This window comes from Mastigoproctus giganteus, chromosome 2 (genome assembly GCF_048544385.1).
Source record: "Mastigoproctus giganteus isolate SK-2022 chromosome 2, ASM4854438v1, whole genome shotgun sequence".
NCBI lineage: Eukaryota > Metazoa > Arthropoda > Arachnida > Uropygi > Thelyphonidae > Mastigoproctus > Mastigoproctus giganteus.
Window position 1 is genome coordinate 234,654,655 of NC_143576.1, and position 14,954 is coordinate 234,669,608.

At 38.5% G+C, this 14,954-nt stretch overlaps 1 protein-coding gene across 1 annotated transcript; it reads right to left on the minus strand.

The window, feature by feature from the left end:
* Positions 1-2,838: 2,838 nt before the first annotated feature.
* Positions 2,839-8,612, minus strand: LOC150090256 (monocarboxylate transporter 12-B-like). The gene is made up of 4 exons (XM_090389785.1): positions 8,252-8,612; positions 7,041-7,184; positions 5,702-6,700; positions 2,839-3,049 (listed from the first exon to the last, which is right to left on the minus strand). The coding sequence occupies exons 1-4, from the start codon at positions 8,496-8,498 to the stop codon at positions 2,892-2,894; spliced, it is 1,548 nt and encodes a 515-aa protein (XP_090245911.1). The 5' UTR covers positions 8,499-8,612; the 3' UTR covers positions 2,839-2,891.
* Between the last annotated feature and the right edge of the window lie 6,342 nt (positions 8,613-14,954).

Below are 14,954 nucleotides of genomic sequence, written 5' to 3' on the forward strand. Positions count from 1 at the left end.
CACCACTAGTCCAATATTTCGATTTTTAACAGAACAAAGTGGCTTTCGTGCAAGCATACGACTACCAAACCCTTAAAAGCCACAAGGTAAATCCAAATTGGCCCACTAGATAATGCCCTCGCGATTAGCACAGTTGATATAACGACAGCCCTTCCTACACCGGGTGGAAAAGACCTGCGTTCTAATTCAATCAATGATGCGAATAATTTTTATGGTCTTTTTCAGAACTTGGCCGAGTTAGTCGGTCTCAGGAGACTGTAGATGTTTTGTTCTCTCCCGGAAATTTGAGTTTATCATCCAGCAAATTGTCAAATCATCCAGTTGTTTTACGTTTTGCGAATTTTTTTTTGTCCACTACTGTATATTTATTTTCATTTAAAAAATAATTTTAAATACATTTATATTTTGCGTCATTTTAATCCAATTAAGTATAATTTTAATCTATTTTTTGATCAACTTAATGCCTTTTTTTTTAAAAAATAACTTCCATTTTAATAGTCTTGTTTTTAACAATGCGCATGTTCATAAAGCAGAGTTACTAAACAGGAAATTATCGGAACGCGCAGATCAATTTTTGAGTCATCCAGAAGTCATTAACCTCCAATGCTCGCATCAAATTATGATCTAATATGAATGAAAAGTGTACCGGTCGAAAAGCGTGACAGCAACCTATAAAGCATCCATATCGTGATAGAAAAGCATCTTGAGTTTTAGTACGTCATTAAACGTGATGAATATACTATACTGAAAAAAAAATTGGACGTTCTCTAGAGACGTAATAATCAAGTGCAGTCTGTGGAAGAAAAGGTCAGCAGCTACCGTTTTAATGAGCTTTTCCAAGAACGAGAGAAAATACTAAAAATTCGAATAACAACGTAATTAACAACGCGCCATTATCACGAGCGCATTACAAACGTACGGTCTCGTGAAGAATGTAATCAAACGATATAATGAACAACTGGTGAGCACCGGCCTCGCCAACAATGCTATTGCAATCACGTGATCACTGTTACGAAAACACTGACAGCATCTGCAATTTTCTTGGAAAGTACTCATCGTCTGCAACAAGACGATAAAGCAATTTTCTCGCGAAGCGCGAGATTAATTGTTGCAATCTATACGCGTTCGTTAACAATGATCTCGAGACAGTTCATTTCATATGCCAAAAGAGAAATCGTACAAACATTCGCGCATAATGAAATGCACAGAATCGTCTGCTGACCAAAGCTGTAAATTACTGCATCTGAAATCGACTTTTTTTTTTATGTTTCGTAACTGCCAAACGATTCTTAATCGATTAATTTTGCTCTTTTTTTGTCGTCTGCTCTTTTAGTAGTCTTTTGGACCACTCTTTCGCTCTGTTTTCGAATAAAAATTAGTGACGCTAAACTTTAAACGATTTAATTGTATTAAATTTGTCCTTCGTCTTGTGGTAAATAGACCTTGAGCCTTTGGCATGCAATATCGCTCTGCGGATAATTGATAGCTTCACTCGGGACTGTCTTAATTGTTTCGAAGACAAATTATACGTAATCGCTACTCATTTAATACTAATTAACTTCCCTAGTGCAAATAGACCACAGTACGACTATATTGACTGACGAAATCTTGTCACTTCATATTCAGGTGGTCTTCCAAGGTTCTCCGAATATAAATAACGTCTGCTCACTGACTCCAATGTGTTACCAACGATTCACACTTAATAATCATTTTCTACTCTTAATGAGATTTAGATATATTAACCAAGATATATTAGTCGGCTGCAGGCAGTTTGCTTCTGTGGATGGCGGGAAAAGACAGCGGTTTGAGGTTATTGAACAGGGAAATATTTGAGCTGGCTTCCAATTAGTAAAGTGCAGAAGATCCGCCTTTATAAATTCACACTGTAGACAAAGCCATCGACGTCTGCTGTCAACTGTGTTCCAAGGTCGGTTTGTTTGTTCGTTTGGGTAAAAAAAAAAACCGGAGCGTTGGAAATAAAATGGCAGATCCCGATATTTTTGAAGAATCCAAAAGGTATGTGCACCTTCTGGCCTTTATTTTTTTGAGAATCAATAAAGAGAAAACGCTTTTTTTTTTTTATTTGTTTTTTGTTTTTACATTTTCACTTTTTAATCCGAATTTTTGGTATTTCGCTGTTTGGTATTTGTTTTTCTTTTTCACTCCAGTTTAAAGATTCATTTATGATTACTTAAATGTGAAACTATCCATTAAGGTATGATAGTTTTCACCTATGGTAAAAAGTGTGCTGCCATCTAGTGGTTATTTCTGTAAATATAACAAGTCAGGCATCGTATTTAGATAGAAACATCGAAGAATTATATAATATTTATATAAATTAGTAATTACATTATTTTAACCAGTTTGCGAATTAATTTAAATATTAATTACTATAATATCAGTTAATTTGGTAATTAATGTTCTTCATAGAAAATTACAAGCTGTTTCTCTCTCTCTCTCTCTCTCTCTCTCTCTCTCTCTCTCTCTCTCTCTCGGTGGTTTTTATATTATTGACACCAGATGGAACCACTTTCCGCCACAAAATTATGTAGTTTCAAATGCTCTATCAGAATTAACTACTTTGACAATTTTAAGTAATTTAAAATTGATAATTGATTTAAAAAATAATCATTTAAATTAATCGAAAGTCTTTAATCAACCAGCGATTTTATTACATAGTAAAAGATGCTTGCAAAGTTTTAACGAATATACGCAGAAATTACAAATGAATACAATGTTATGATTGCGCTCATTATCATTAATGAACTTTGCAAATTATAAATTACACAGAAATTGTACATCACAATAGTTTTGTGCATGAAAGGGTGGCAAAGAGAAGTACCACCCAACAGGATATAAAAAATAAATTATTTAATCACAGCATTCAGCTGTCAAGCGGAAGATCGATTTTCAACGTCCTGCTGTTTCGTCCTTGATTCACACCTCTTCAGGATATGTTCGATGCTCCATAGAAAGGCACATATTCCGGACATTGCAGTCAGAACGTAGAATACGTAGTCATAAGAGCCTGTATGGTCTCGAAAATATCCTAAAATAAAAAAATAATAAAAAAGAGGTTAGTCAAAACAACAAAATCGAAGGAGTTTATAACTATTTTATCAATAATACAATCAATAATACTGCATTTAGCAGCTACGTGTACTTCACGGTCAACTCAAACGCGTGCACTATTGTACTAGCCGCTCAGCTACGTCATACCCGATTGTTTAAAAGACGGCCTACTGCGATAACATCCTCTTTTAGGCCTTACTGGTCCCTCATCAGATAGCATGTGGTTTCTAGCAACAACCATGAAAGGATTGGACAATAGTCCAAACTTCTGAACATGCTGAAAGGATTTGTAAGAGAGGATCTTCACCAAAAAGGAGTCAACTCAATGTCTGGTTTCAACAACAGTTTTTGGTTATTTGGTTTTTTTTTTTTAGGAGCATTAGCAACTAAGGCCATATTGCTCCGGTGCGGTGGTCATTCCCTGACCTTTCCGCAAGCTCCGTATTTGGTGGTGACGGGCTCGAACCCCGGTCTAATCAAGAAGCGTGTGCTACGCACTGCTGCTCCTTCCCACCTGGCTACGGAGGCGCCTTCAACAACAGTGTTAGGGTGCATACTTAGACCTTCCACGGACACTTCAAAGGAAATGTTTCCAAATCACATTATGTATCGTTTTGGTAACGCAAACTGGCCACCACCATCATCAGACTTGTCTGCAATTTCTTTTTATGGGCTTCTTGAAATCCAAAGTCTACAACCATTCAGGGAAACTTGAGAGTGACAAAACATTCATTTATAAAAAATCGAAAAGTGAATGAGCCAAGAAATTATCATTATTTCCCTGTACGCAACATCCAGTAATCACTTTTCCGATTTTTAAACAAGGGAATTGGGGGAAACATTACCTGTCCTCGAAAGATTGTTATTAGCAGTGCAAAAAGAGAAGCAATGATAATTTCCTAGTTCATTTGCTTTTCCGGTTTTTGAACAAGGAATAGGGGGATATATCTCCTATCCCGGCAAGTTTGTCTGTTTGTCTGTACTTGGTAATGCATCAGAAATTTGGTCATCGTCCTTTGAAAGCAGCATTTGAGCTTTTCTTTGCTGGAATATTAGCTCTTCAGGTGTATCCAGACCTCAAAAGAATCATAGCTAAGTGTCACCATCTCATGGACTATTCTTTTGAGCAACCTTAACTCACGCTTTGGAGACAAATATAAGAGAACAAACTCACTTTGACAGTTGCCCAACTTGTTTGCCATAAAAACCTAGCAGCAATAGGCCTTCCAGAGAACACTTACATGGAACCCCAGAAAGCCGCGTTCCTAAACACCTGTAGGTTAGTCAGATAGTTCCCCAATTAATAATAGTAACCTGACATAATAACCTTCCCATGTACCTGGTACCAGTTCAACTTATCTAGTACTAACGGAGTAACAGAAGAAGCTCATCAGTTGAACAAGGAGAACGAAGCCCTCCTGACTGAGAAATACCATCAGAGACTGAGGAGCCTGTTAAAAACAAAGCTGAACAGCGGGGGCGTTGTCAGAGCCATAAACACCTACGCAATCACAGTACTAACATGCTCCTTCGGGATCATAGACTGGACCAGCAGAGAGTTGAAATAATGAGATCAACCGGGATAATGATGACCAAGAGCTACGAACACCATTCGAAGTCGGCCACGAGACACTAACCATAGTCCAACAGAAGGAGGGAAACATTGGACAGACCTCTCTGAATAAAAGAAGAAAGCGATTAAGAATCTGAGGAATCACTTCTAAGAAAAGGCAGCTCCAATATACCAAGCCATAAGGAAGATCGACAAACGGCACACAACACTCATCCTCAACAAGGAGGCTCAACTCACACAGGCAGAAGAAACAAAGACAGGAAGATGAGCGAAGAAGACGCTCCATGGTAGAAATTACAATGACCTCCATCAAGACTACAGAGATAAGATGGCTTCCAACGCATGGCTGAAGAACGGGAGGCTATTTCCTGAGACCTTCAATATCAGATAACCAACACAAGGAACTACAGGAAATATATTGCCAAGGACCCCCGAGGGACAGATGACATATGTTGACGATGCCATCTGGCCCCAAAAACAATCTAGCACATCACTGCGGGATGCAGGGTGATCGCCCAGAAGGAGTACACCCATAGATACAACCATGTCGTCGGGATAATACATCAGAAGCTAGCGATGAAATACCAAATAATGTATTGACGCCTATGGAAATATCTGTAGAAGAATTCAGCATAAACCAGAATGTCTGTGTGATAGGGAGTGGACTGTCCAGGTAAGAGACAACGAGATCATGTGTATAAAAATGTGTGGTTCATGATTTGCGCGCTGTGAGAGTAGAAAAATCCTGAAAAGCACAATTGAAAAACTTAACTCCCTCCTCCTGAGAGAGGCTAATGACATCCTTGATTATAGATGCCTCTAAGGATTTCTCCAATCGCTGATAGGACTGGAACTCAAGGGAACTTGAGTTTCCTTGAGTTCCATCCCCCTTCAATAAATACATGTGACTTATAAAAAAAAAATTCCGAGAGGTATCACAATGGCTCTTATTGGAAATCCCAGAATGTGATGCCCCCCCATTCGTAAAACAGCTAGTATGTAATCAATCTGCTTATTTCTATTCTAACAGTTGAGTTCTGCTAGGACTACACTTACCAATCATTGGTGGTACACCAAACAGAAACATGCCAGCGAAGAAATTCATTGATCCCATGGCAACAGACTGTTGATCGGGCATGTAATGGGCTACCAGCACCGGATACATGACCATAATCATTCCTTCGACCAGTCCATAGCAGATAGACACGGACACCAACCCCTTGAACCCTTTAACGAATACAAATCCCAGCATGGTGGAACTCTGCAAGGCGAAAGTGATGGTCATGAAGTTCTTCTTCGACACGAACCCTTTGTCCGTCACCCATCCGAATCCCAGGCGTCCGAAGAGGTCACCGAATGCAAATGCGGGAATGATGTATTTCCCTTGAACCCCTGGGATCCCTTTGTCGATCCCCACATCCACGATGATGGTGCACAGAGACACGAACACGTATACAAACATTCCTAAGGTCACTCCTATTAGAAGAAACACCGGGTTGCCCAAGACCAAAACGGTTTTGGTGAGGAAGTTCTTTACACTGGAATCGTCTTTCACGTATTTCGGTGGTTCAGGTTTGGGGGGGACTTTCTGTTCGGGAAGTTCAACGCAAGGCTTCTGGAGTGTCGGTGGGTTGGAAGAAATGGCTCCATAGGTGCTGTTACAAGCGGGAGCGGTGGGTTCTTGGCAGTGAGTGTCACTGTTGTTGATCGCATCGTTTTGGGATGACGTCACCACCGTGAGCACTTTCTGGAAGCTTTCTTTCTGACGTGCTTCGTAGTCGGCGATTCTGCGTCTCAGACGAGTTTCTCTTTCGATCCACGAAGGAGTCCGAAGCAGCAAACCGGATGGAATCACGTGCATCACAATGCCACCGAGAATGAGGAAAGTTCCCGACAGGCCGTAGTAGCCGATGAAAAATTCTACGAGTATTGGTAGAATGAGAGAACCCAAACATCCTCCAGAGAAGGCTATTCCAGCTGCAGTAGCGCGGTACTTTACAAAGTATTGGTTGATGGACACCTGAGGGAGGATATTGCTCAGTCCAAATCCGAATCCTAAAAGAAAGAAGTGAACTCTTTATTCTGACATTTCAAGAATATTTACAACAATTGTTTTCAACAAAATGGGGGCGTGAAATTAATCTGATGAAAAATATGGATTAGTGCCCTTGAAACGTTAGTGCACGTCATAAATATTGTTCACTTTTCGCATTTAAAGTACAGTTCATGTCTTTTAATTGATTATATTATCATAAAACGATGGACAGTCCTATTGGAACTAAATAAGAGTGATTGGTTGAGTGATTTGAATTTTAAAAAAATTTTAAATGTATAAAATTTTTAAGTAAAAGTTAAGATACTTAAACTGGAATTAAAAATACAATAAAGTACTTACCATACATCCCACCCCAGAATACTGTAATCCAGAGTATACTGGTGGCTGTATAACATAACGTCACTCCAAGAGAAGCTATAATTCCACCTAAAACAATTATCTTTCTAATCCCAAATCGCTGACCTAGAATACCAACGATTGGACCTAAAAAATGAGAAGAAAAAAAAAAAAAAACACTAAGCACATTATTTAAGCGATATACATTTTAAAACACATTTTCAGTTACTCAGATGACATTTATAAAAAAAGTGTTCCTAATATTTTTACCCCTCAGTATACACAACTTTATTTTTAAGCTTCATTCTGATCGTACTTTAACCAACGTGTCAAGATACGTTTCAGAAACGTGTTTCGACATTTGATGACCTTTGTCGATTAATATTTTTGGGTCAGCGTTTGGTTGAACTACGTCAATATTTACGTAGCAGGATGACCTAATCCACCTTACTGACGCCTGGCAGTGGCCGGCTGACGTTTCCACATTGCAAATATCGTCCTTGTAGCTGCATTTCTCCAATTTATAGGTGAGGGGGGCCTTAGGAAGGGGGAAGGCAGGTAATTCGGGGAATCGATTAGAATTTTAATCGAAATAGAAGAAAGTTAAGGCCCTGCTGGAGACCAGAATCATAAAAATCATTTGAAATAAAAGTTGACCTTCACAAGGTTGTTTTGATCTCAATTATGCATTTCAAATGACTCGATTACCTTCACTAGATTATAATTGCACAACACCACTTTACATAAACAAAATAATGAACGATGTAATATCAAGTAACCTTTCAAGGCTGTTCTGTTTCCTGTCAGGAAATCAGCTCCTACAAAACAACTATGCAAAGGAGAAACCGAAACTTTGCTGAATATTAAAGACTAAAATTTCATGTCCAGAGGAGTATAATGTGTTTTCTTTTCAATATTTTCAGATTTTATCCGCAAACACAAAGAAATATAACACATATAGCTCTCAGCATAAAGATTCTTAACAGTTATACCTTAGAAACCTTCAATTGTCCCTGATGATGGAATTATACAATTATTCTTGAAACGTCAGTGCTTATAAAGAAAATTATTTATAACATAGATACACAATACGTTATATAATACTAAAATATCTTTCACTATCTGGTTTTTTTAAGTTTATTCTTCTTCTATCTCTCTTTCTCTCTATCACACCTAAGTTTGTACTGAATAAGGGAAACATTAAACGGACTTACCTATTAAATACCTTAGCGTCTGGGCGAGGGTGAATGCGCGTAAAACTTCTGTCCTCCCCACGGGAAATTGTTTCATACACGCCACAAATAAAATAGTGCTAGTTCTATTTACACCACTTAGGGAAAAGTATAAAAGCATACTTCCAAAAGCTACCACCCAACTCCAACCCCTGTCTGGTCTCTCTCTCCTATTTACGATTTCATCGCCCAGGAGCTTTAAAGAAGCACTTCGGCTTCGTATTTTCATTATGAATATGTTTAAATGCCACGAAAAAACCACTCCTCAAAAATATTTCCAATACGCAATGTACCAACATCCAACTCGCTTGATGAGCGCCTGTACGTCGAGTGTTCCCCCCAGTAAGGCCAGTGTACGAATGTTTTAGCCAGCCAGCGAGTGCTCAATACAAATCAGTTATCTGTACCAATGTAAACAACTCTGGGAGTTTTCCATGCAAAGGTGAAGTAACCACAAGGGACCGGATGTGTTGCTAAGGCCTAAGACCTTGACAGATCTCTTCTTATAAGGAAAAAACGTGTTTAGCCAGACCGAGAGGGTATATGGGGGCAAGAACGCTCTTAATAATTTTGTAAATAACCCTCTCTTTCTGCGTGTCAGTGTACGTGTATTTCTGATCTTAATTTGTTGGTATCGGTTTCTTCTCCTTCCCGAAATAACGTCATATACCAAAAAAACAAAAGACGTCATAACTTTCAGCTCTCTTATCTTCTCTACTATCTTAAAGTACAGATAGATATAGAATGAAGGGAGAAGAAAACTGAAATGAATTAATTCCATAACGACATTGGAACTCGAATTCATTTTTATTATTGTGTTTTCTGTTATTTTCATTTGCTTTCAGACATGAAAAAAAGAGATCCAGTGGTAGATCCAGAGACCCGTATTGAAAAAATTGTTTTTAATTTCAGTCTGATTTCCTTTATTAAGCAAGATGGCGTGACTTCCGCATTGCTCAGGCAATACAACACTCAGAAATCATTTCCAAGAATGTCTGTTGACATCTAATGCTTATTAGTGGGGGGATATTTAAAGGGGTCTACAAACAGAGGCCAAAAAAAGTCTAAACCCTTATTCGATATCTAGAAGGGCCACCTTTTGCTCGAATTACAGCCCTTGTACACCTAGTAGCATGGATTCCACTTGGCGTTAAGGGAGTCCAGCTCCAGATTTTCCAATTAGTTCCATTAGGATGTTTTATCTGTTGTATTATGATCAGTTGAGATGGACAGCCCTTTCCAGCATATCCGAGACATTTTCAACTGGATTCAGATGTGAAGAATTAGGCGGCCAGAGTAGATATTGGAAATGTTCTTCGAATCATTGAGATAGCATTTTTGCACAGTGGACAGTTGCGTTGTTCGTCTTGAAAGAATCTATGGCAATTCAAGTAAAAATGAAGCATTGCAAGGTACAGTGGGTGGATACTTCTGGTTGGCATCACGTTTCAGTGGTATCAACCAACGAAACGTGATGCCAACCAGAAGACCCACAACCTCATACAACCAGCACTGTGGTGAAGTTTGTTTCTTACTCTCAAACAGAATTTATGTTCATGATGGAGGTTTCGCTAGACCACTTCTATCTTGCATTTTGAAGTCATGTCATTATTTTTTTGTGGTATTATTGCAAAGACGAAGTGCTCCAATGCAGGTTGTACGGTGAATTACATCCTAGAAAGAGGAGGACACATCGAATATAAGTCTCTTTGACTGCGCAATCTCCTGTGTACACTCTCTTTAAATTAGATAAATCAACAAGCCATTTGATGTTTCTTTTTTTTTTTTTTCATAAATAACTGAATCCGTTTTTATTAATATTATAATCGATGTACTGTTATGATGTGCAATTTCCATCTATAAAATTACTATATAATTAATTAATTTTAGTTTATTAAAATGTTTAATTTACAATACACCGAAATATTAATTTTAATGTTTAAATGAACGCTTTAATTTTGAGGTATACTTTATTTTGGGACATGATGTACTTGAGAACCGATTTTAGCTCTTTCAAGATTACAGTCTTGAAGGTTTGTACTTCTTAATTGCTGAAGGCGCACTTTGTGGTTGGCGATTTTCAGTTTCATATCATTTAAATATCACTTCGATCTAAGCTGTCAACAACAGAAACTAGGATATCTTAGGAGTAATCTTGAGAAACCAGTCAGTGTCAGGGACGACTAGATGATTGCTCCAGTCTCTCTTGTAAACAAAGGAGGTTGTAATGAGCGAGTGGAATACACGACGGCTCATTATTTTATTTCAATTAACCCACTTCGAAAATACACCTTAACTTTTGTATACTAGTGTAGATTTTTATTACCCACCTCTTAGGCACTATGTTTGTCCAGATCCATCAATAAAGAAGAGTTAGTAATCGGTACACACTGTTGAAAATATCAGAAATCTTTGCAACTGGCGTCAACAGATGATTAAACTTATAATGTCAGTTGTCACATGGTATGAGACAAGTTCCTTGGTACCACTGTGAAAAAATTGTATCTGAGTGGTTCGAGGGACATCCCCAAGATTTCCAACATCTACCCGGACAGCCTACTTCTTCAGATGTGAATCCATTTGAGAATATCTGGGATAGTTGGAAAGGGTAGTTCGCTTTGCAGTTCTCTACAAACCACAATAACAGTAGCTGGTAAAAATCCTGATGGAATAATGGTCAAATCTGGAGCTTGACTGCCTCAGACACCCGATGGAACTTGCCACGATGTGTAAGGGCTGAAGCCAGGCAAAAGGTAACCATATTTGATATTGAATAAAAGTTTCTAATTTTTCTACCAGCGAGTGTACTACTAGTAGTAATATTAATGTATTCTTCTCCAAATATTCGTCCAATTCTCCTTAAATTTAACTAAATTTTCAATTCCCCAAGAGAAGATCGATGTTTATTCCAACAGTCCAAAGGAAATGGTAAATATTTCAGGCATCTATTCCACAATTGTGACCTACTTATGAACCAGAACAGACATTCTCAATGGGTGTTCCTTGGCACAGTGGTATGCCGCGGCCTTCTTCAGATGCACCGTGAAATATAGAATTTTTAACTCCAATTCGAATGAAAAAAGATTAGGAACCACTCGACCATAATGTCTACGTGTCGGTTTAAGCGTACGTATGTCCGTTGAGAATTGTCACGCGCTGAACGAGCAACTCTTGTACTTATTTAGTTTATCAGAAACTTGTTAGAGATAATCGGTGATGTTATCATTGTTAACAAGAGAATCACTATTCTTTATCCGTAGAAGGGTATTGGTATACACTTTAAATAAAAACAGCAGTATACTTCTCCACTGGAGCACTGCTTTTCATCTAGAGTAGTGCAATACCAAGGTAACCCATGAGTTGTACAAAATGTGACTGTTCATGTCGTGTACAATTACATTTTCTAGTAATATTTGGAACCAACTGGTAATTTTAACAAATTGCTAGTTAGTCCCACTGAGAAGAATTTAAAAACTGCTAAGATCATGGTAATTAGCTTTTTAAAAGTAAAATCCCTTCCCCTTAACTTTGAAAATTGTTATTTCTTTGAATTACTCCGGCATCAGTGCACTGTGATCACTGCCACCTAGTGGTTCCCTTATCTCGCTTTTTTGTTATCAGTTTACTAAATACATAAATCATGAATTACTACTACTTATTATATTAATCACAGCAGAAACGTTAAATTCTTGTTATATTTTAATTTTTATTAAAACCAAGATGAAAAAGGGGAAATTGCAGTAAGAAAGTGTTGCTGTACTACAGCTATTTAATTTATTAAATTACAGATACAAGAAACGTGTTGCATCATATTTCTCTTAAGAAATTAAGTGGGCACTTGATGATGACTTTCGACAATATTTGCCAATATGGTACTTAGAAGGAAGGATTTCAAGAATAGAGTAGATTTACTCAAATTTTACTCTCGGTTATCATCCTAAAGGTCAGCGTGAATATCACCCTCGATATTTTGACACTCAGAATAGATATTGCGCAATGGATGCGCTATAGCGAAGTTGCATGTAACGAAGAAATGAAATAGGTTCATAGTCTATGGCCATTGAACTTACTTCTTTCTGCGTCGCATAAACGTAGATTTTAGGGTTAGCAGGTCACTTCTGGAAAACAGATAACTGTCTCGCTATGGTTACACGCACTCAGGGCTAGCACGCGCAGATTGAATATTGGTTTCACTGTTCTGGAAAGACCTTGTCTTCAAAATATATTCATTTTAATGATCAAAGGACACTGTTCTAGTTATTATAGATAAAGCGTATTTTAACTTCCCTTTTCAGGTTAATTATTTGCGCCTATTATCTTCACCATGTCCGTTCGTCCGTCCGCATGTAATAACTGTACTCTTAATGGATTTTCATCAATTTTTATATTTATATTTGGATCTTTTTTTTAATTCATTTCTACAGTCCTGCCAAATTTTAACTACGTAGAAATTTTCGAAAGGTCGCATTCACTGACATAAAACGCAATCGTGACGTGCCCTAAGTACTCACCTATGAGGTTCCTAACAGATGGTGCGATGCTGAAAGGACGGGCTGCAGCGGTTCTATCAATCCCGTATCGGTAAACCAGCTCTACATACAGAATCCCGGATAGACGAGAAAGACCCGGCAAAATAAAATTATTGAGACAGCAAGAAAAAGCCACCATCCAACTCCATCCTCTATCTGGACCCTCTCTACGATGTTGGGATGTTGTCTGTTTATTCCCGGTGTGTTCCATCTTGTGACTTGGCCTTCAGCGCAGACAAGACGAGAGCTTTTTCATGAAAAATCCCTAGCTTATATAAATTAGACGAGATAAAATATGGCTGGATACGGGCAGATAGACTTACCGTGTGATGGTTTGGTAATAAACCGACAGGGCAACGTACAATGAGCAAGAGAATTGGCAGTGAATTCTACTGATAGTATTATAACGCGTAAAATGAGATAAACATTTCCCTTTGGATCTGCGTCTACGAGAAAGCGAAATGCAGCTGATATTTTGTTTGGACAGGAGAGTTCTCCATGTAAGTTAGCATATTTATGTAAAATAAACTAAGCTACCTCTGCAATACGTACAGCATTTCCAAAATTTACCATTCTGTTAAGAGGGTTGTTCAAAAAGTAGTGGAACAATGGCTGTATAGATTATCTTTAATTATAAGTTATTTAATGGTTAGATTCTCTCAAATAATCTGTACAACTCGATATCCAAACGTATGATCTGTGTCTGGTATTATGAGAGGCCATGGTTTGCTGAAGATTGTCAAAAGTGCAATCTATTGCTAGTACCGCTTATATTGTCTAAAAGCGCCGACCTCGTAGAGGCTACATCATATTGTGGAATAAATGAAAGTCGCATGGGTTCGTGTCCAAAGAATATAGAAGAGGATGTTTAAGGATTTCCTACCGCCACTCCTGCAGCGCCAATCACATGACACATTGATTGCCATGCAAGATAAATGGCGATATCATCTCCAGTGGGCGGTACTATCATCTTATTGTTGATGTTCTGTCGCTCTCTTTTGAATCATTTTATAATTGGTCAATGCATCAAGCCTGCATGCATAATGTAAAGCCGGGAAACATTCCAGCGCATTTAGTCCACGATTTCAGTCTTTATCCAAGACACTAATCCCAATCTGCGCGTGTAGCATAATGGTTATAATCACGATCCTCCCCCACACCGAGTGGAATGGCCCGAGTTTGAATCCGATCAATGACGAACGACAGTAAAACCTAACAAGTGGACTTGGCATATACACTGCCCTATCATTAATATCAGGACACATGCCTTTAGACAAAAAAGCCCTTTATTGTGTCATTTAGCATTTTGTGCTGAAAACCTTTCGCTTTTATGATGCCCTTCAATCTTCGTAGCATACTCTCAACCAGCTTTTTATAAATGTCACGTGATACGTTCCTCCATTCGGCCTTTAACGCAGCCACCAGTTCGGCCTTATTCTTTGGGCGATCTCTACGTGCACGTACCCGACGATCCAATACATCCCAAAGATGCTCAATAGGGTTCAAATCAGGACTCTGGGTTGGCCAATACAACTTTTCCACATCCATGTCCTCAAACCACTCTGTTATGACCCAAGCAGTATGGCATGGCGCATTGTCTTGCTGATACAGGTATGGACCTTCCCCGAAGTATTGCCGTAATGTTGTAAATGCATAATTGTCCAGGCTGTCCTAGTAATGCACAGAATTCATGGTTTTGTCAATAACAACTAATGGGCCCAAGCCAAACCATGAAAGGAGCCCCATTCCGTGACTCTTCCTCCACCAAACTTCATTGTTGGGAGGATACAATAGAAGGAACTGTTCCCCTGGCGTTTGCCACAATCAGGAACGTCCGTCAGACTGGTAGAGTGCGAACCTCAACTCGTCTGTCCATAGGACTGTTTTCCACTCCTCTACAGTCTATGATTCGCTCTGCTTACACCATGTTACTCGGCGTCTAGCATTTGTTGAAGTGATCAATTCTGTTGAACTGTTGAGGTAATTCTGTTGAAGTTGTCATCTTGCATGCCCACTTTTGCAAATGTATGTTCAAAGTCCAATGTGCATATTTATATCAGATTCTGTGACGTGTTGCATGCATATGACCTGTTTCTCCATCCATTGAGGAGTGTCCAGATATTAATGGCAGGGCAGTGTATGTCGCGAATAAAGAA